Genomic DNA, 23791 nt, shown 5'->3' on the forward strand with positions numbered 1-23791 from the left:
TTTTTAGCGTGCAACTCACCAATAAAATTACTAGTCACAAGAAAAATTCTATTTGAGTAAGAGAATGATTTGGAAAAGAGAGAACAAAGGAAATGTTGGTCAACCATGTGGGTGGCTCTTTTGCTTGGTTACTATTTTCAAATTAAGGGTGTCAAATAAATGGGTGGGGTCAAATTTAGACGGATTAATATCGTTGAAAAAAATATATGATCCTGTAAGAATATTACTTTAGGAATTCCAATAATCTAGTTAATTAATATATATCGTGATGCCGATCTTGTACATATTTCAATTTCAATGAACGGTGACACTATATCCTCAATCCATTAATTCATATAAATTAATTTTCGCATTTTGCGAGGATCATTCTAGCTATATGAAAATTCCATGATTAATAATAATACAATAAGATAAATAACTTCAGATATCCTTATAGAAGTTTAATTGGGTAATGATATCGTGCAATTAAAAATCATTTTTTCATTAATTTTTTTGTTTGTTTTTTCTCTAAATATGCAATTAAGTTGCTAAAAAATCAGCTATTGTGCAATAAAGTAAATTTATAGCCTACATTAAAACCATTGTTAGCCTCGCTTTGGTTCTTTCATTTTTATTTTATTTTTTGACAAAATTCTTCAATGAATTGATTTGGACTGATAATATATGTTGCACAAGTTGATCCAATATTAATTGAGATTAAATCTGTTCTAGCACTTAATCAAGACATCACTCACCTAATCCAGCAGGTTAAACATTTATGGTCAATATTAACACGTCAATATAATGCATTCACATAGTTGGAAACTTTCTTAGTTCCCTTTGAAAGTCAAAATTAAGGAATTTTGCTCTGGCAACCATGCTCTGAAACTTCAATAGTCCACTGGAGTAATATCTGAGTCAGAAATTAAACTACCTATGAATAATACTGGAGACTTTCTTTGTTCTGATTTTATTTTACCAATCTTGTTTTTTCTTTGGTCAATCCTGCACATGCAAAATATCTAATTTCAAAATTTTGGGTCTCTAATTCCAGAATCATTCTGCTATTAAAAGCTGAGGAAATCAAGTTAACTAATTTGGGTCAAGTGGAGAAACATTCAAGATCTTGAGTGTGAATCATTTTTGAATTCTCTATTTATCAATCTATGTTCTTGTTTCTTGGGCTGATGTGAATAGGGAAAAGAAGAGAACAAGACCATAGCATGCCACAAAAGAATATAGAAACTAGGATTGAATGGTAGCCTTTCAACTTTGTTGAACAATTTTAAGGCTGTCTTGTCCTTCAAAATAAAGACCAAGGCAGAAACTTATTTTCTGACTGTGAAAATGCTAGAAGTTGTACTAATGTGGAAAGTGGAATTTAGCTCAGTTAATCTAGAGGATAAAGTTCAAGGCCAATAAGTTGATGAAATATCACAGTATATTTTGGTCATCATAAATATTAGTCTTGTAGTAGTATGTATTCTTCAGTTTTCTTGAACCAGCTGCTATAAGTCAAATATAAATAAAAATGGATGGGGAAAAAAAAACTTTGGTTAACAGTACGTCTTTCTAGGAAAATCAAGGTGATGAACAAAGGGTTACTGAAATGGCAGGGAATTCAGATTTCTATGATATCAATTTTTGACAAGTGAAGTTTGCTCGGTTGGTAAAGCACCTCCACCCATGACCGTTAGGTCCTGGGTTCGAGTCACGCTGGAGGGGAAGTGTTGAAACACTATAGATCTTCCGAAATTGGGAGGAAATTTCAAAAAAACAAAAAGTAAAAAGGGCAGCCCAATGGACTAAGCTCCTGCTATGTGCAGGGTTCGGGGAAGGGTTGGACCACAAGGGTCGAGGATATCATTTTTTGACTATGAAGTACTAATAGAAAATATCCATGACTCTTGTACCACTATGATGTGCTGACTGAATGGCTGTCAATGCTATAGCATATAAATTTTACACACCAAAATTGACCACCTCTATTCACTATTTTTTCATAAGAAGAACTACAGTATGAGCAGCAATACTTCTGTTCTCTCCGAGACTGTCAACTTTCTCATGAGTTTTTGCTTTCAAGTTTACAACAGATGGATCGGCACCAAGCAGCTTACACAAGTTGGCTCTAATTGCCTCCTTGTGCGGGCTCACTTTTGGTCTTTGTAGAATCAAAGTGGCGTCGAGGTTTCCCAATTCATAACCTGCTTCATGCATTAGACGCACCTGAAAATTGACCAAAAAGCAGGGACAAGTTAGATCATCTATTAATTCAAGTGCACATTAGTACTATTATTAGTGGTGATGAAAAATGAAATCGTGTATGAAAGGAAAATAGTCAGTAAAACCTATCACTATACAAACATGGCATACTCGAGTAAGGAAGAGAAATTTCATCTTAATCTCTGTTAATGTATCATGTTCCTTACACATGGACAAATTTCCACATCGAGATAAAACGTGTCTATCCTTTCCAAGTTAAAGATCTAACTATTTAATTGTTGGCTTGAACTAAATCTTGAATTATCAACATATAAAATAATTCTCACTTTTGTTCTACTTTAGTAGTTTAGGTGTAATTGTCCCAGAGTCTGTACAATTTTCTACTCAGAGGTCCAAGTGACAATAGGCAATAAGCCAGCAGCAGTTGGTAGCTGTCTGATGCATATTATCAAGGAAAAACTACTTTGATCAGTTCAGCAATCCCAACTAACAGCTATCACTGTCATGTATTACCAAATGAGCTAAAGATTCCCTTAACATTGGAAGTGGTAGTATTACTATCTTACTAATTAGGTGCAGAAAATCCACTTCACCTCTCAAAGTATGTGGATGACAGACCAGACCGCTATAAATCTAGCATTTCTGTGGGGCTAGCATAAAATTTGTGATTTGAATGGGGAGAAACATCAGTTGGACATATGCTATTTCTGGAACCTAGCTTATGCAGAATAAGAAACTAACTGTAGACTACTTTCTTTAACATCGCATTACTACCTCAATTCATTTACTACTTACAATTTCCTCATTTTTCACTCAATAGGAACCAGAAACTTGTTACTGTATCATAACCGAAATCAGAAAACTTGCCAACAAAAGGCATATCAAAGTAAATCAATAGCATTAACAACTCTCCAGGCTGTGACAGTGCCTAAAATAAAACACCGTTTCACATTACGCTAGTATCCAAGATTCTATTCTGTTATGTCATGCTTTCAAGCAAATAAGACAGTGGTTGGTTAGGAGGCAGGTACGACAAACACAGTGAGAGGACCAACAATGAACCCCACCTAGGGAGATACTGTATAATATTTCCCTGAGTTGTTGGATTTTTCAGAACTTGTGAATGAGTTGTTTCACCATACATCATTATCTATATGTGTGATCTGTATACAGGTAAGTTGTATATGATGTGACCCAGAAAGCAACATTCATGCTTCAGCTTTTCCCTATTGAAGTAAATATGGTAGATTAAAACCAATATTTCACAATCTATCAGGAAAGAGCACAGAAACCACCCTCCATCTCTACACTCTCCAACCAAATAAACACGTTTAGCAAGTTCAAAATCCTGATAAACAGAAAAGGGGAGAGTTCAAGTAGACTTGTGATTTATTCTCGAGATTTTGATAAGAGAAGCTCTGTTTTCAGCAAGCGCTGGCGAGATACAAACTTAGAAGAAGCAGATTATTTAGCACCATGGTGTTATGGCAACTCGGCAAGTGGGACTGGAAACTATCAATGGAAAGTGGGATGTTTTATATAGGAATTGAAAATAATGAAGAACAGTTTGTTGGGTTTATATTGGCGCTTGAGGGAAATCGAAGTGATTCCGCCACGTCGATTATTTAACAGTATGTGTGGAGATTTGTGATGTCTGATTCTCGGGCTCTTGACACAGAGCAGCAAAGCCGTGCTCCGAGTAGTTCTTTTTTCTTTAATAGGAGTTTCCATGGTGCATACTGTTTCCCTATGATATTGTGTTAATCACCAAAATTAGCGAGTGAACTACCAAAAATTACCAGAATGGATAAACACTTTGGAGAGTAAGAGTTTTAGGGGGAGGTAGAAGAGACAATATATCCATCAATTATTCAACACGGCCAACTACACAGGAAAATAAATGAATTACAGAAATAAACGGACAAAATAAGGAAAAAAAGGAAAAGGCCTCAATACAAGAATCTTCAGCTAATTCTTTTCCCAGTTCTCAAAGAGTCGGAAGCTAAGAGAAATCAACTAAACCAACAAGTAGGTTGTGCTGCTTTGGAATTCCATTCTTGAGTAGACGTTCAGATTAAAAGATTAGCGTAGGTCTAGGTAGATAGCAGTACGGACAGTGAAGATCTAAATGTAAAGATGCAGATATTTAAGCTGAGTCTTCTGAGAGATAGGTATGATAGATGAAAATGTAACACATAAATTAAGATAGGATGGATTAAATAGAGGAGTACCATGAGAATGCCACGCAACATGAAGATACATAACAAAGTGAAAGGCAAGTTCGATAGAACATTTGTGAGACCATTAAAGTTTATATAAGAGAAAATACTGACATCTTATACCCAACAACTTCCACAAGATGAATATCGTAGAAATTCAAATTTTAAAATGGACGCATACTCATAAAAAATAGGATACGATTATAAAGGACGACACTCAACAGAGGGTCCAAGTAGCATAGTGAGGATGAAATGAAAGAAGGTAATTTGAGATGATTTAGTAACGTCTTGTGAAGACCTTCATATGCGCTGGCCGTAGGTGCGACAAAATGAGGATTGAAGGTGATAAAATGGAGTGAGGTAGATTTAAAATCATATAGGTATAAATGGTCTAAAAGACCTACAATTTCATGGAAGTAATGCGAATTAAGCTAAGATCTCAAAGCAATGGAAACAAAGGAACGGTACAAACAATATCAACTATTGAGCTTACAGCTTAGCTGTTATTGTTACACTTACATTAGGTTTGGTGTCTATCAGGAGTCTTTCTATTAGGATTAGACTTGTATGTTCGTGCAGAGATAAGGATGAGGTTTAAAGAACTCTAATTCTAGAGTACCCTTAATCCGCCTTGAAAGGCAAATTAAATTTGGAGCAGAACGAACTGGACCTGAATAGAGGCAAATGGATAAAGAGTAGCCGACCCTAACCAATATGGGATTAAGGCGTACTGACTGATTGATTGGTTGAAAAGACAAAAATAGACCAGCACATAAAGTTTAGGAAAAAGAACATAATAGTTGGAAAGCAAGGAAGAAGCAGATTAACTTTTGTGTGATAGATACAGGACGAGGCATGAGCTTGCTGAAATGTAGATGCACATGGAACATGAAACGAAAATTATAGTAAAATTTATAAATATAGGTGCAAAAGCTACACACACTTCAGAATAGAAATGCAAAATTGCTATTACCATTTAAAGTAGCAAGACATTACAGCACATGATAGTAGCCAATCTTAACCAAGTAAAAATTTTACACATAAATTATCAGCAGATCTTTTTTGTTTCCAATATCAGCGATTATTAATAAGTAAAGAGAACAAAAAGTGATCAGCAATAAGCAACTAAAGACATTGTGTATTTCACCCAAATAAAAAGGATGGAGAAAAGAACAGAAAAGGAATATTACTGGAGATAATGAGGGACAGGCACAGAGAAGAAGGAAATAAGAGGATATATGACACTTAGTTCTGTTAATGTTGCAGACAACAATTGACTAACAAAGGAAGTTAAATAGTTCTGAGACAGATAGATGTGAATGAGAGATAAGCGGACTGAAGAAAGGAGAGGAGTGGAGGACATACAAGGGAAAAACCAAAGGACAAAAAGTTTCATTCTCTAGACATAACTATTGAGTCCGGAACCAAAATGTTAGTTTTTTGGACTCAAAGCACCAAAATAGATGAAAAAAACTATTGGCGACCGTTTTATATATAGCGCATGAATTACATGTGTTATACCTATTAATTGCTTGACCCACAATAATTGGTGGGTATAGCGCATAAATTAAATGCGCTATACCCTCCAATTATTGTACCCTTTGCACAGAATATTTGCTTACTTAAGAGCTTCATTCTTTCTTCAAAAATTCATTCCAAAAAATTCATTCTTGAGCATCCCTTGTATTTTTCTTACTCATTCCGAAATATTTGTTTACTTAACTTTTTCTGTATTTTGCCATAATGTCTGAAGAGCGAAAAAATAGGGTTGCATTATATTGGGGGGTGAGGTTGTCGTGGAGAATAACTCAGTATACTATAGTTGTTCCCCATAGTGTATTGTTAAGTTGTCACTCACATTGGAGTACGATAGATTGGTATCTTTGATATGTAAAAGAATGAGTATGAGTAAACGTTCGGTTAATATTAATGTAACCGGAAGATATCCATATTCGCTTACTTCACAAGGGGTTGCTTGTTATGCTGAGTTTAACATCGAAGACGATGAAACTCTGAAAGATTTTTTGAGTACTCCGGATGAACACAGGGAACTTCTTGTGATGCTTGAAACGTACATCAAGTCTGAAGACGTCTGCAATATTGAGGTTCCGCAAAATAGGGATAACCCTCAATCATCTGGTGGTGTTTTTGGAGCAGTTTCATCCGAAAAGGTTCGTTTGAAAGAGTCTGGCTAGATCTAAACTTATCTCCACGGGCGAATGAGGAGCGAGGACATAATTTCTCCCCAAGTTTACATAATTCACACGCCGAGTAGTAAATTTCAATTTTCCTTGTTCTAGTATAATTTTTTTTTATGTATCATATTCGTACTAACACTCGTATCTTCCAAAGGGGGTACCGATCATATATGAATTTTACAAGTAATGAACCAACCAACAGCTGGAATATGCCCAATTTTGGTGATTTGGATCATGTTGGTCCATCCGCAAGTCATCAGCAACTCGATAATGTGCATCATGGGCTATCAACAGATTATGAATTGTAAGTTAAGAGATAAAGTTAATATATAATGTTGGGATGACTTTGAGAAACTCACTATTTTACTGGTTGTGCAGTGAAAACGAGCAACATGAAGGTCTTTGTCCTTACTCAGTTGCCCGAAGACGATGTATCTAATCAGGATCTGGCAGATGCACAGAGTCAGGAAGATGATAGTGATTATGACAACAATGTTGATGAGTCTGGAGATGATACACCCTTCCCCGATGAGGGCGACGATGATGAGGAAACGCGCTTTGCTGATGAGAATGAGAATGAGCAACCTGAGTGCATGAGTGAGCATGATGCCACCAAAGAGCATACTCCATATATGCAGACTCCACCTACCGTTAGACCCAGAGGGTACGAGTCCCATGTGCCATTTCATTCAAGGGAGATTCCCTACCCTGATCAGTTTCCCAGTATGCCGGATGTGGATGCCCTCACAAGGGATCTTAAGAGATAATGTCCTTACTCAACATTATCTTGAGTAAGGACAGGACCTTCATGTTGCTCGTTTTCATTGGTCATCCCAACATTATATATTAACTTTATCTCTTAACTTACAATTCATAATCTGTTTATAGCCCATGATGCACATTATCAAGTTGTTGTTGACTCACGGATGGACCAGCATGATCCAAACCACCAAAATTGAGCATATTCCAGTTGTTGGTTGGTTCATAACTTGTAAAATTCATATATGGCTGGTACCTCCTTTGAAAGATATGAGTGTTAGTACGAATATGATATATTAAAAAAATCATACTAGAACAAGGAAAATTGAAATTTACCACTCGGTGTGTGAATTATGTAAACTTGGGGAGAAATTATATCCTCGCTCTTTATTCACCCATGGAGATAGGTTTAGATCTGGCCAGACTCTTTCAAACAAAATCTGTTCAAATAAAACTGCCCCAAAAACACCACCAAATGATTGAGGGTTATCCCTATTTTGCGAAACCTCAATATTGCGGACGTCTTCAAACTTGACGTACATTTCAAGCATTTTTATCACAAAAAGTTCCCGGTGTTCATCCGGAGTCCTCAAAAAATCTTTCAGAGTTTCATCGTCTTCGATGTTAAACTCAGCATAACAAGCAACCCCTTGCGGAGTAAGCGAATATGGATATCTTCCGGTTACATTAATATTAACCGAACATTTACTCACGCTCATTCTTTTACATATCAAAGATATCAATCTATCGTACTCCAATGTGAGTGAAAACTTAACAATACACTGTGGAGAACAACTACGGTGTATTAAGTTATTTTCCACGACAACCTCAACACCTCCCCCCCAATATAATGCAATCCTAATTTTTCGCTCTTCAGATATTATGGCAAAATGCAGAAAAAGTTAAGTAAACAAATATTTTGGAATGAGTAAGAAAAATACAAGGGATGCTGAAGAGTGAATTTTTTAGAAGGAATTTTTGAAGAAGGAATGAAGCTCCTTAAATAAGTAAATATTCTGTGCGAGGGGTACAATAATTGGAAGGTATAGCGCGTTTAATAAATGCACTATATATATAGCGCATTTAATTTATGCGCTATACCCATCAGGTTTTGTGGGTCAGTCAATTAACAGGTATAGCGCATGTAATTCATGCGCTATACCTTAACGGACAAACGTGTCATTAAGGTATAGCGCATGAATTTCATGCGCTATATATAAAAAGGTCACCAATAGTTTTTTTCACCTATTTTGGTGCTTTGAGTCCAAAAAACTAACATTTTGGTTCCGGACTCTTACCTATACATCCAGGCATTCTGGAGACGAGTCTTAACCTATACCTTCAAGTTATGCCAATGCCCAGATTAGCATTTTCTCAGCTAAGCCATGCTTCTACTGTTACTTTCCACTCTCATTTGGTGTCTCTCTTCTATAATCTAAAGAACGAAAAGCACACGGCGGAGAACAAGCTAGTTGATTGCTCTTTCTACTTGGCCTTTCTTCGTGGTACGAGCACGGGGCATTTTTGAGCATGTTGCAATCAGTCAACACTGGCATAATAAGGATGGAGGCTAACTATTGACTCCATTCTCACCTTGTGGGGAGAGTCCATGTAGACAAAGCTTGTCGCTATAGGAATGGGTGGGTCCATCAGCAATTAAAATGAGGATAATGAGCGCTCTGTCCCTAAGCGGGTGCAAGTGTCTATATCATATCTAATTATTTCTTATTTAACCTTGAAAAAGGAAAAAACAAGAAAGTCACTTAAGTTACTAAGCAATTTTTAATTTACAAGAATACATCTTTCCTGAGTTGCCGAAATGTTCATCAAGATAATGTGAACCGATTGAGAAAAATGCATGAGTTGACTATTCACTCCTTTTTTTATGCTATCATAAGCCACTATGGTGTGCTCTAGCGAAATACCCGATTGTTGGTAAGGAGGGTGAGTACCACCTTTGGCCTTTCTGAAGTGTGGTCAAAATGGCTTTCAGCTCTTGATGAAGCCTCTTATTGATGAAACTAATCTTCTCACTGCCTTCTAGAAATCCAACAAGAGTTGAATTGATGAACTAAACTTCAACTAGATGAACAAGATATCAATGGTTTAAGACCACAAATCAAAGGAATGCACATAGCTCTCCTTGAAGAACAACATATAGAGTAAAGAATAAAAGGCAGAGCCATTGCAGCTTTGTTCTTCACTCTGTAGCATGTGTGAGTAAATTGGTCGATAAATACAATCACAATTAGGAAGAGGCACTTCTTCAGCCCCAGAAGAACAAGGTCGCTTGCAGGCTGACAGCAAGAAAAAGGTGCTCTATCAGATTAACTCTCGGTCAACCCGCAACCACAGGTTTCCCAACCAACCGCCAATTGCAGGTACATCAGAAACCATAAGATATCCCATCCATTCTTTCATGAGAACCGCCCACAACATTTTCTCTATAGAAGCAAGAATATATTTATCACATCTTATTGGAGGATGGTGCTTCTATTGAATATCAATTGACTATAACTTAAGCTCATCTTTTACAATCTTAATCTATATTTACATGAATGATTGTTAGCTAAGACTAAACATATACAGCTTGCTTCCAAGAAAGCCATGATCCAAATATAAAAACATTGGTAGGCAGTTCGTGCATATATGGATTACGAGCATACAGGACAAGGAGAAGAAAGTTGTTACTGGCTTATATACTCTCCAGCAGCTAAGTTTTCTGCATATGCCGACAAACAGAGGAAACTTTATCCACCTTACAGACATGTCATTGGATTTGCCAATAGCCGATCATAATAGAGAACAGAACAAGTAGTGTCCATGAAGAAGAGTACGGCTCTCGTGACTAAAAATACCAATTTTATAGTGTATTTTTCATTGTTATCGATACTCCTATCCCTAATTCCTCTCTATCCATATTTCTTCTCCTGCAGGTCTAATATTTTTTTCTTGCTTATAAAACTGCTTAATTTAGCTCACATTTAACTCACCTAGATGCAAAGATTAGAAAACGACTTTTTTCAAGTCCCAAAACTAGAAAAGAAATGAAAATGAGCGTTGATACCGCGTCACTGTCAGTCCAACCTAGAACTGTTGGCAAAGGTGATAACTGGTGAAAGTTAGGTAAAGCCAGTTCAAGCATAGATGTTCACAGTGCAGATTTACCAAACCAATACTACGATCTAGTTCCTTGATCTACTCATTTCATAGAAGAAAAGCATATTCATCAAATTTTATTTGAGTTTTTGTCCCTCACTAAACCTGCAAACCAAGTTTGAACACATGTAATATTGTCAACCAAGTGCCAATGTATGACACTTGAGGCATGAAAGTAATTAGTGAGGGAACTGCTATGATGCAGGGATCAATATGAACTCCAGTAAACTAATTATAATAACTGAACTCGCTAATACATTCATCTCAGTAGTTATACATAAACTCACACAGAGATGGTGCTCTTCATTTATCTAAAAACCAGCTTCTGAACTGAACAGTAAGGACAAGTAACCATGGTTTTACACTGAAGAGGCTGAAAGTTAATGTTGAGCTCAATCAAAATAAAATAAAATAAAATAAGGAAGAGTATCAACTTACAGCTTCTTCCATGAATACCGAAGAAGGCGCACCCTTCCATTTAGGATCAGTGTCCGGGAAAATCTGCCCGATATCAGGAAGCCCCAAAGCTCCCAAAATTGCATCAACAACACAATGAAGCAAAACATCACCTAAGGAAAAAAAATCAAAAACAAAATTAATCCCCAGCACCACAGAAACGAGTCTTCATGCACTTCCATATGAATATGTTGTGAACTAAGTACTCCCTCTATCCCAAAAAGAATGAAGGAATTCGAGGGTCAACACATCTAACTTTTAAAGTTAACTTCAACTTTTCTTAATCTTCTCCAAACAAAATCCACATTTTTAACAACTAAATGGCAGCCTTGTGCACAAAAACATCCCGCGTTTACGCAAGGTTTGGGAAAGGGCCGCACCCAACGGGGGTGATGTAGAGAGTCTACCCTAATGCAAGCAATAGTGGCTGCTTCCACGGCTTGAATCCGTGACCTATAGGTCACACGGAGACAACTTTATCGTTGCTTCAAGGCTCCCCTTCACATTTTTAACAACTAGATGCTATAAATCATATTTTGTTCAATTATAATATTATAAAAATTGTAGTAAAGAGAAAACCTCTTTGACACAAACATTAAGAGTGCCAAACAACTTGGGACATCAATGATTTTCTAATCTTCTCGAAACAAAATTCATTCAAAAAGTAAGTAAAAAATATAACTTTAGATGAAGTACTTTCCTTTTAGTCTGTTCCAAAATAAATGACACATTTCTAAATTTGGAAATAATTCAACTTTAAACTCTTCATTTTACTCATTTTACCTTTGATGAGAAGCTTTAATAATCACACAAATGTCATGGCCCCACAAAGCTTTTAACCCGTGCCGAGTCAAATTACATTAAGGATAATTTTTTATAACAAATTGAATAAAAAGTTGTTTAACGTAAATAACAACTCTGTCAAATAACAACACGATTCCTTAATCTTCACGAGATAAAATTCTCATTTTTTGGAAACTGCACAGTAAGTAGTATTACAAATCACGACTTTTATAATTAAAAATGTTTTTAGCTTTTTAAAAAAAATAGAAATAGTACCAAACTTAAAAACTCAGTATTACTACCATTTCCTGTAGTTCATTTTTCTATTTAAATGTTTTGAAAATTAGTGAGAGAAAACAAAATTAACTCCAATTAGTAATTGCGCCAAAGAAATTGGAATAAAAGGAGAACTATGAGTTAAGTGAAAAGTACCATCCGAGTGAGCTTCACAGCCTCTATCATGAGGAATATTAATCCCACCAATAATCAATGGATACCCCGGTTCCAATCTATGAAGGTCAAATCCATGACCAACTCTAAAAGAAAGTGACTTTGCTGGAGTAGTAGCAGAGTTAGATGTTTGTGTTTCAGCTTCAATTGCATTTGTTGCAGCTGCAGAAGAAGAAACCACCAAATTCCTCGAGGGTTTGTGGGTAAACGAACGTATTAGAGGATTTGAAGAGGGAAAAGAAAAAGGTATTTGTTTAGAGATCGGTTTAGATGGGAATGGAGTTGAAATGAATAGTGAGGACGCCATAGCCATAGGATTGATTAATTCGGAGCTCAGTGTAGTTTTTCTGGTTTGTAGTAATATAAAGGCAAGGCTCAAGAAGAAGAAGAAGAAGAAGCACCTTTAAATTGTGTAAAATTGAAGGGAGTCGGTCCACAATCCACAGGTACGTTAGAAACCACGGGTGTTCGGTAGCTTTTGATCCTTTTGGAGGACACGTGGCGTTCTTTAATTTGGCTTTTTTTTCCTTTTTTTTTTTTTCTAAATGAAATACTTATATTAAACTAACCTAAGAGTTATAGTTATTACAAATGAGGACTGTTCGAGCGGACAAGTCTCTGGAACAGTCGTTATTGAAAGCGAGTAACACAAAGGAAGGGGCGATAAGTAGTGTAAGGGTTGTCATGGTTAGAGATGGCAGTGAGGTGGGGCGGGACGGTTGCGAGGCGGGCTTAAGTTTAACCTGCAAAACTTCAACCCACCCCGTCCCGAGCCGCATAGCAATTTTTTTTGTTTTCGCCCCGCCCCGTCCCGCCGCTGCCCCGCGTGAACCCGCCCCACCTAGCGAAAAACTTCTATGTAATATGGCCATTATTTTGTCAAATAGAGTCCATCTCACATAAGCATAAGTATCTTTGCAAAGTGTAGACTTTGTTGGCAATATTCTTTGGGACCCAAAAATATTGCATTGTGTGTTGGACATCATTTGCACAAGTTGTATCTCTTCTTTTACACCTAATAGGTCAAGACTTTTTTGCCTATAAAAGGTAAGGCCATTAGTTCATTTTAGACACACCAACAATACTTGAGTCTTCATTTCTTGTTTCCTCCTTTCTTCCTTTATTAAGAGTGTTTTGTATGAGAGTTAAGTGTTGGGAAGCACTTGTGTGAACCATTTCTTTGGAGTGATCTTGTGAGGTTATTCTCTTAGGGTATTTGAGATTAATTAGAGTGTTTACTCTAATTTTGTACTCTCTTTTGTACTCTTATTGTTATAGTAAATTTCTCATCTCCGCTTGTGGACGTAGGTCACTTTGACCGAACCGCGTTAAATTTGTGTCTTCTTTATCTACTTTAATTGTCGTTGTTATCAACTTCCATTGTCTTTGTTATTGTCATTATACCGTTATTTGGCTATATTTCGCACTACCCGGGTTCCCGATCCTAACATTCAATTTTCTTCTATACGCTCTTTGTGAGCAAGTTCGTTTGAAACTTTTTGTTCTCTGTAACTTTAATTTAATGAAGTTTGTTTATTTAAGTCAGTTAGCAAATCTTCTCACTTGTTAAGTGCTCGTTGAAATTTTCTTTTAGCTCTGCTAATTATATATTATTATTATTTAGTCTTAAATAAATTCATACTGCCAGGTTGGCTACTAGATTAACTTTGTTTCTTGTCATTGTTATTTTATTTAACATGAGCAGATTTATTTCAAAAAGACAAAAAGGGAAAAAACATGAATGAGAAAAGAAAAAAGAAAAGAGGAAAGGAAGAATCAGATTTTTCCAGTTAATAATAACCACAACCTTAAAATATTAAACATACAAAATCTCTTTTTAGGAAAAACTATAAGAAGAAATGCTCCAACAGTATGTACACTGGGTGAAAAGTTTGCTTGAAACTTACGAACCCGCCTCACATGAACCCGCAACCGCTTTTAGTTTTTAAAAGAATGTTCAAACCCGTCCCGCCTCGCACCCCCATTCATCTGCACCCGCCCCGCACCCGCATGATCTCAAACCCGCACCGTCCCGCACCCGCACCGCTCAATTGCCATCCCTAGCCACGGTTGCCTGCCATCAGAGGGGGTGAGGTTCAATCCATGCTTAGCCAAGACATCAGCGGTAGTATTTGCTTTGCGGTAGATATGCCTAAGTTCCACTTGACCCAGCTCCAACATCAATGACCTGCAATCAGAAAGAATGTGTAAGTGGAGTTCATTTTCATATTCGATCATGGTGCATAGTATCTGCGAATCAGTCTCTATTTGAAGGGGAGACAATTTTAATTCCTTAGCTAATTGTAAACCAAGCAAAAGTGTTGTTAGTTCAGATTCAATTGCAGTGGAGCAATTAGGCTGGTCTTAAATTCGCGAATCTATTGACTGTTATGATTACGAAAAATTCTCGCGGCACCAGCTTTTAGGGTAGCTGGATCAAAGGCACCATCCGTGTTAAGTTTGAAAAAGTGTTCAGGTGGAGGATGTCATTTGATATAAAGAGTGTGTGTGACAGTTGTAGGATGATGAGCCATTGAGAGAAAGTGAAATTCTATAAAATGGTACATAATATTATTAACATACACCTGATTGTGAAGGTTATTAAAAAGATTATGATTATGTGTTATCCAAATATGCCAAAGAATGAAGGGGACTATTAACATTGCAGAACCTGAATGTCTTGGTAGCTAAAAGGGTTTTGAGTTTGACGACATTGATCGTGAAGTCAATCATTAAAGTTGGGACCAGTAGTGTTAACATCGAAGAAAGTCCACAATGGTTTGACGTTGTCGCAGTCCCAAAACAAGTGTTTTATGGTTTTCGGAGCACAAAGACATGATTGACAGGTGGGGTGAGGAAGAATATGTAAAGAGTAAAGGTAAGCAGCGGTAGGAAATCGGTTTTGCAGCACTAATCATAGAAATATTTTAAGTTTATTGGGTATATGTAGTTTCCAAATCCAGGAGAGTGGGGCAATATTCATCTCAGCAGATTGAAGTTCCTAGAGATATAGTTGGTATGCCGATTTCGTAGAAAAAATGCCGCTTTGATTAGAGAACCAGCAGAACGTATTAGGGTGTGATGATGAGTAAGGGTTGAAGTACGTACTATGGATGATGGTAGAGATAGTAGGAGGGAGGATAAAAGAAAGATTTTGAAATTGCCACTGATTATTCTGTAAAAGGTGGGATAGTGTTAAGGTAGATTCAAATAGTTGTAAGGGACTCTAGATAAGACTCCTAAGTGTGGAATTGTTGGGAAGCCAAATATCATGCCAAAAGTTGATATCCGAACCCGATCCAATACGCCACTTAGTTCCCTTGGTAGTAAATGCGTAACCCTTGAAGAAACTTTTCCCAATAAAGGAAGCATTGGCCCGAGGAGGAGTGTCAGGTGTGGTAGGTCAAGCTAGACGGTATTTCGAAGAAAGAACTTTAACCCAAGGGCATGGGGTTGTGGTGGAATCGTCATGCTAAACCCGCAACTAGCGCCAAATTCTTGCCTTTTATTTTTTTTGAATGTCTAGACCTCCCTTTTGACGTGGTAAGGTTACATTGTCCCACTTGACTAAGTGAATTTTCTTTTTGTCAAGTGTAGAACCCCAAAGAAAATTCCTTTGAATTTTGTCAATACTTTTTATAGTTTGGTCGGTAAAATATTATCTTGCATGGCATTTGTAGGAATGGAAGCAAGGACGAATTTGATCAAAGTGGTTTGGCCAACAAGATTGAGAAAACTTGGGCTGACGATTATTCATGCTGTCTAAGATATATTGATAGGACAAGAGTAGGTTGCTCTAGTGGTGAGCACCCTCCACTTCCAACCAAGAGGTTGTGAGTTCGAGTCACCCCAAAAGCAAGGTGGGGAGTTCTTGGAGGGAAGGAGCCGAGAATTTATCGGAAACAACCTCTCTACCCCAGGATAAGGGTAAGGTCTGCGCACACACTACCCTCCCCAGACCCCACTAGTGAAATTATACTGGATTGTTGTTGTTGTTGTTATCTAAGATATATTGATAGTCTTGGCTTTTAGGTTGAAAGAAAGTTTATGATTGGAAGTCCTAAGTTTTGACCTACCATAGAAGAGATACGCATATTGAGAATAGTGGAGACAACTAATTGTGTATATTGAGGGGTATTCAAAGAGAATATATTTAGCATGATTGATCTTCTGGCCCGCAAGAGAACCAAATTGTCGAAGCACACTATTAATAGTAGTACCATTTTTGGTATTCGCTTTCGCAAATAAGATAAAATCATCAGTAAAGAGTAGATGAGATAAGGCAGGGCCGTTACTGGATAGTTTGATGGTGTCCCAAGTGTTATTAGCCATAGATAGCTTGATAATCCTAATAAGGGTTTCCATACATATAATGAAGAGGTAGGGAGATAAAGGGTCTCCGTGACGAATACCTCTAGACGAAAGAAGAAGGTTTTCCATTGATGAGGATGGAAATAGAGGAGGAGGAGACACAATTCATAATTAGGGAGATCAAGGGCACAGGAAGATTTAAACTAGAAAGAGAGTAAAGAATAAAAAGACTATTATGGATAAAAGTACGGTAACATATGGTCCCCTTTAAATTTTTATCAATCCATATACTTTTTTCTTTGTCAGGGCAAAAACAAATCCTAAATTTATACTACATATGTACATAATTTTAAATTGTATTATATATATATATATATGAAATATTGAAAGTTGAAAAAAATTTCATTTGTATTTGTAAAAAAAAAATGTGATTGATTATGATAACCTATGTTGCTCGGACTCTCCAAAATTGTTGTCGCACCCGTGTCGGATCCTCCAAAAAATGCACTATTTGTAGAGGATCTGATACGCATCCTACACCATATTTTAAGAGACCGAGTAACATAGAATTATAGTGTAAATTTTTTTAACGTCATTATAAAATACAAGCACAAAACAACCAACTTTGTAGTCCGGTGCACTAAGTTCTCGCTATGCATGGGGTCAAGGGAAGTATCAGACCACAAGGGCCTATTGTATAATTGCTATATTTCCATTTCAATGCTGATGCACAAAAATCTAAGTGGATAGTCATGGATTCAAGAAAAACAACAACATTACTATATAGTATTAAATTGGATGATCCAATGTCACATTTCAAATAATCTACACCTCCTTTATAACAATTGGCAAACAAGCCATTTATGAGTTCCCACCAATAATAACAACAACAACAACAACATCTACATCTATATGTATCATTGTTCCAATATATATAGACACTTGCAGAACCTTTTTTTTTTTTCAAGAAGCATCTTAGCTGGAGCTCTTATGATGCTTAGATCCATGATCTGGTATCAGATTTTCTGGAGCCGCTCTCTTGAGTCTCGACTGCAATACCAAATGCAATCAGAAGCAATGCAAATTCATTACAACATTCATTAGAAATGGTTGGCTGAAAGCTGAGAAAAGAATGAATACTAACCTTCTCTTCAGCACGCTGCTCCAAGTGCCGAACAAGTATATCTTTGGTGTCTGAGCAAATAACTGAAAATTCAAGACGCGGAATAATAAGAATTCTTCAGTGAGAAAAGGCTTGAATAGTTGCACATTGATGAATTTAACCAGTCGTCCATTCAAGTGTTCGACTTTTTGCATGAAAAGGTACTCTTTCAGATGATTAGAACACAAAAGTTTTATGCCCCGAAGTTCAATATCTAGTATGCATTTTCTTCTCCCATAAATTGAGAATTAACGGAAGAAGAGAAAGTGATTTAATATTAAAACTTGTCAACCAAACTACCAATAAGCACATTATGCAAAACATTATGTTTATAGGGCATCGGAGAAAGTTTTTTACAGATGTGAAGTCCATTACTCCTATTATTTTACTCCTAAGAGACTTTTGACATGCACGTTTAATTTAAGAGGTATCTTTGAAGCTAAACTCCTTCCAAGGAGAGAATTTTATAAAGGACTTCGTCGTCGAGCTACTTTAACTAGAATCTACCATCTATTGATTTGAAACAGAACCCATTTTAAACGGACACTAATAATTTAGAACAGACTTTGCTGATCTACTTGAAGTACAATTACCCATTTATTAAGTGTTTTTTGCATGCTGTAAAGACATAAGAACTCAGAAAAATGGCATTAAGTGAGGAAATTTAAGGTAGAAAGAAAACCCTATTTGGCAACTAGATTCCAAAATACCCAATGTACAAAGATCGGTTTCCATAATTACTCGTAAAGCATTAAACTCCCTTGGTCGTTCAACTTAACTGGTCTTCACTCTTCAGCGTCGTAACTAAAAATGCATTGCCAAAGGGCATCTTAATAAATCCATGCACCGTGGCATTCCACTCATAAGACGTTCTTTCTAAACGGTACCTCAGTGTCATCACTTTTTTACCAGAAAAACAACTCATCAGCCTCACTAGATACCAGGGTGATAAACGTAGACTACATCTATGTAAAATGGAGTTTCAAGTTTCAGCCTATAATAAGAAGCACCATTTTTTCTCAACTTTCTTGAAAAATAGAATACCTTATCAAGACATATCTTAAGACCCCATGAACCAGATCTACAATATTTTCCAACACTTTGTACTAAGAAGACTGCCATAATTCAAATATCATTTAGTCAGACTAAGCAGGAGGCATGACCTATACACTTAGATATAACAAGTAGTCAAGTCAATCCATTCATTAGTCACTGGAGTAGGGGGATTAGGTTTTCTAGTCATTCAAAATAATACCAATCCAGAAAAATAACAACATAATAACAGATAAAAACAACTAAACATCAACCCCAGGCTAGGTGTCGGCCATGTAGAAAGTGGATATACTAAATAAAGGATAATCTTTTTCTTGTCTTACCTTGATTTGGCGGAGGAAGAGTCCGATCATGAGTAGGACAATAGGTTACTGGTGTCATTTTCTGGAGACAAAGAGAAACATAACATCAGTAAGGGGAAAAGAAATCAATACTCTGTCTATCAGAAAAACAAAAGAAAAAGTAGCAGATGCCTGACAGCTATAAAAATTAAGGAAACTAAGATGACTTTCGCAACAAAAATTCATGCATGGAACACTGACGCAAATGTAAAATTAACTCTTATAGGAGACACGTGAGCTCTTGCAGTCATGCCATTCTGAAAAATGAACTTCCAAAAAAGAGAGTCCATCAAAGACTCTCAGATAAAAACATTAATGTTAATCATCCAACCACATAACCGCCTGAAGAGCACCTTCTGCATATCATAAGATTACCATGCAATAGTGAACGTATACAGTTTCCCGCAATAGGTGACCTAATATATTGCTTCAAAGCAGCTCATTAAAGGAAAGTATCATAATCAACTTTACTCCATGAATTAGGGAAGGAATTCAATATCGAATAGTATTTTCATATTCATTTTCTCAATTTTGCAATCACACAACCATTGGAGAGAAAATGAAGGTCAACCAAGGAAGTGAATCAGATACAGAACGCCACAATAATCACAGTACTGTTTTATCAGCTGATGATAATATCTTGAATCTGGTAATTTGCAGCTCTTCTATATCTATTTAGATAAGCAATTGAGATTAGAATCCTGAAAAGTCATTAAAAGGTATATCACAGAACCTAATTATTCAGTTGTAGAGAACACGTTGAGTTATGATTAATGTAATGGAAGCACAGTGAATGATGACATAAGATGCAAAGCATGGCACCAACTCCTAAAACTGTCATGGAAGGAAGAAAATTAGCTTCCTAGCAGTTCATATACACATTTAAGGGTATTAACTTCTAGTAAAACTTAGTATATTGAAGTGTAAGTAAATAGAGCTGCGCATATATGAGGAAATATTAGGTTGAAGTGTGAGCGGAGTAACGCGCCCACCTGGTCCATAATAGGAAAGTACATCTATAGGTGCTTGGTTGGTTATCTAATATGGGTAATGAATTAGCTTGGGAAAGACGGCGAAGATGAGTCTCGACATTTTCCATGTGGTCCTCTAGTTGAAACAGTCTGGCCAAGATTTCAAAAACTCAATTTTGGTAAAATTTGTGTATTACAGGGGCTAGATGGAACAGAAGTACAGAAAACCAAGATAGAGACTATTTCCTGCGTGAACAAAAAACCAGACTGTGCAGGAGAAAGAAACTATGTTCAGAGTACTCGTCCGAGGAACAAAAGGCAAAATAGAGAAAGAGATAAATTTATATCTAGATAAATATAAACTTATGTTGCGCTAGCAGCATCATAGGGCGAAACAAGAGTAATATGAATGAATAGCTGGCTGCTACAGCCTTGGATTATTTTAAGGAGATAAAAGGAAATATAGGAAACGAGTACAAGAAAAAAGAGGTAGCATGAATAAAGAGAAAGCAACAAGGAGGAAAAAAAGGAGAAAGGAGGAAGAACATAGAATCAGCACATAACTACAGTAGATACATCTCTGGTGTTTGAATCTTCAAATCTGATTTGAGGCTTAGGAAATAAGGGGACCTTTAATTTGGAGAAACCTCTTATTCTTAGCACCACCCCCCCCCCCCCCAAAAAAAAAAAAACCACGCTAAACGTCACCATAATAGATAGTCATAGCAAGATAATTATAAAGTTTCTAAAACAGGCCTTGTATAACATGAACATCCAAAGAAACTTGTTACAAGATTATGCAATTCTACATAGGTTACATCACACAGGAAAAATGCTGATGAGGCTTCAATTTATTCTTCTTCATTTTTTTTTTCTTATCAGAGTACAATCTTTTTTTTTCAAAAGAAAAGAAAGAGAGGAGAAATACAGTCTTCCCTTACTAACTCGCCTTTGGAACAAGTTTTTATATATTCTTAAGGCAAATCCTTTGAACATTCTAGTTTTCATCTATAATGTCTTTAAACATTTATCGTTTGAGTTTGAAGGAACAAGTGAAATAGCACTACACACTAATTATCATGCCATATTATTCCAAATTTATACATGGTTTACTATTCAACTGTTAATTGAGGTATGAAGCTTTCATTTGTTGTTGACATATTGAGGAGCCTTAACTTACTACTTAGAAAAAATGCCAATTCTAAAAGCTTAAAACATTTCAAGTTTGAACTGTAATAAAATGCTATTTCCCAAGAGCCTAAAACATTTAAACTTTGAACTGTAGGACATGATCATAGATTTCTACAAGCATCAGCGCTAGTCAAACAAACAGATCTCTTAAATATCCAAACGACTATTACGAGAACCAGGATGAGAAACAATGCAAAGGTACAAAAAGAAGATAGAAATAGGAATGTTCCAAAATGGTTCAGGTCTCGCCAGATTACTCTGCTATCGATTTAGTTGTTAGATCCTCATCATTGTATAAGATAATAGTTACCTTCCTCTGATTAAGTACTGAACCTATTCCAGTCATGAATCATACGGCTCTCTTATTATCCCAACAACATTTCCATTCTCGCAGATACTTTTATTAGCAGGGCTAAATTTTTTGAATTTATTCTAGTTTCCTAATTTAAAATATTTATATTTACGTGATGCAAAAGCCAACAGTATTGAATGTCATGCCAAAGAATGAGTCTAGTAAAACTTATGCTGAAGAAAGCAAAAAGAAAAGCTCCAGTGAGGCTAAAAAAGGCAGATTAATTTTCAAAATGCTCACTTACCCCAAAAAAATAAAACTGTTCTTTTTTGAGAAAATTAATTTTTATGGGGCAAAGGCACTTCAATAACTTCCCACATTTGCTTATTGATACTTCAAAAAGGTATATTCCACACTTCTAGTGGTATTATAAGGGGCAGCCGGTGCACTAAGCTCCCGCTATGCGTGGTTCCGGGGAAGGGCCGAACCACAAGAGTGTAGGCACCCTTACCCTGCATTTCTACGAGAGTATGTTTCCACGGCTCGAACCTATAACCTCCTGCACTTCTAGTGGTATTATATTTATGCCAAACAATCATCTTTAAATAGGCATGAACCTTCCCAGCCTTCATTCAACAGATAGTTTCACAGTCAAACATGGGCCAATGTAAACAAGATTAGAAACTTTTCACCCATGCATATAAAACAACAATGACAGAACTGAAGTTTCAAAGCTGAGCTGCATTCAATTTTCAACTTTTACAATAAAATTGTAGTTGCACATGCCACATGGCAAATAATGGGTCCACGTGTGTAAACCAAAAAGGAGAGGTTTATGAAAAGCTGAATGTACCATACTTAGAACCTGACATCTGTTAACAACAAACAGCACCCAGCTCCATTCTTGTTTTGAAGTGATATGAAAAATGTATATGCACCAAATATTTGTTTAACCAGTAAATTTATTAGAAAAATGCACCCAAAAAAAAAAAATGATACATCCTCATTTATCACTTACGGTTCAAAGATCATTCCTCTTACACATCATCAAGAAAACCCTAGAGTTCATATGAAAACGAAACGTCTGAAAAGCCATTTTCAAACAAAAACAAGAAATCACACCAGGCTCTTCAACGCAGAGTCGTTTTTAAGCCAGATGAGTACTTTACAAAGAGACCCTTTATGTAAAATGGTAAGGAATCAAATAAAAGCACATAATTTCATTACATAACCTCAACAAACAAAGCAAATAAACAGCAAAAGGAGTTTTTTTTTTTTTGTGTGTGTGTGTGTACAGAGCAAACAGAACAAAGAGTGCGTGGAAAAAACATCAACTAAAAACTGGAAAAGGCAAAAAAAGCAAAAAGGAGTAGATTGATGGAAAGGGTTGTCAGTAAAACCAAGATTGAACTTTTCTTTACACAAAAAAAGAGCAAAAAGTAAAGAACAAAAAATGGTGCTTACAGATGGAGTGGAGGAACTAGAAGGTCGGAGCTGACTAAAATTTTTGGGGTCAAAAGAAGGCCAGCCGTCATCGAACATTGACCCCATTGAAATAAGTAAGGCGAAGAAGATGGAATTATTATGGAGAGAACAATGCCGGCATGCCAATGTTACAGACACCGACCGGTATTGTAAATTGAAGTTGCAAGGAATATATATAGTGGTTTTGGGCACAGTGCTGTTGAAAAGAAAAAAACTCTGCACTTTATGGTGTAAACTTGTATACACCTCGATTTCTACTATGAAGCTAAATTTTCCAAATGTAAATTGGATTTTAAATTAATTTTTATATGTATTTAATTAATTTTTAACATAAATATAAGGGTTAGATTAAAGTTATTAAATTCAGCCGAATATGTAGTTAATCTCCTAGCTCCACGCGTGATATCACTTATACAATAAATTGGTATAAATATAATTATTATTAAGTATTAGTAACTTGGTTCTGAATTTAATATATTTTTTAATACAAATATAGAGTTTGGATTAAAGTTATTGGGAGTCTAAATCATAGTTAATTATATACAGATACGCTTTTTTTAATAATAGATAAAGATATATAATACAGGAAAAGAAAAAGCTCACGCTATATAATCTTAAATATATGGAGAAAAAGTTAAGGTTGACACGAATTAGATTACGAATATAAGGAGAATAGGCAAATTAAAAGATTTAAGAAGAAAGATTACATGTAATATTACTTAAATTTAATTACTTAAGAAAAAAAGGAGAGATTTAGGT

At 36.1% G+C, this 23791-nt stretch overlaps 2 protein-coding genes across 2 annotated transcripts; both read right to left on the bottom strand.

Moving 5' to 3' along the window:
- Positions 1–1780: 1780 nt before the first annotated feature.
- LOC107829217 (2-C-methyl-D-erythritol 2,4-cyclodiphosphate synthase, chloroplastic) lies at positions 1781–12679 on the bottom strand. Its single transcript, XM_016656686.2, has 3 exons — positions 12209–12679; positions 10976–11106; positions 1781–2205 (listed from the first exon to the last, which is right to left on the bottom strand). Exons 1-3 carry the CDS (start codon positions 12537–12539, stop codon positions 1972–1974), a joined length of 696 nt encoding a protein of 231 aa, XP_016512172.1. The 5' UTR covers positions 12540–12679; the 3' UTR covers positions 1781–1971.
- A 4703-nt stretch (positions 12680–17382) lies between these two features.
- On the bottom strand, positions 17383–23230 carry LOC142177464 (DET1- and DDB1-associated protein 1-like). The gene is made up of 4 exons (XM_075246237.1): positions 23012–23230; positions 19076–19136; positions 17682–17743; positions 17383–17587 (listed from the first exon to the last, which is right to left on the bottom strand). The coding sequence occupies exons 1-4, from the start codon at positions 23096–23098 to the stop codon at positions 17513–17515; spliced, it is 285 nt and encodes a 94-aa protein (XP_075102338.1). The 5' UTR covers positions 23099–23230; the 3' UTR covers positions 17383–17512.
- Between the last annotated feature and the right edge of the window lie 561 nt (positions 23231–23791).

Source organism: Nicotiana tabacum, chromosome 23, assembly GCF_000715075.1.
Source record: "Nicotiana tabacum cultivar K326 chromosome 23, ASM71507v2, whole genome shotgun sequence".
NCBI lineage: Eukaryota > Viridiplantae > Streptophyta > Magnoliopsida > Solanales > Solanaceae > Nicotiana > Nicotiana tabacum.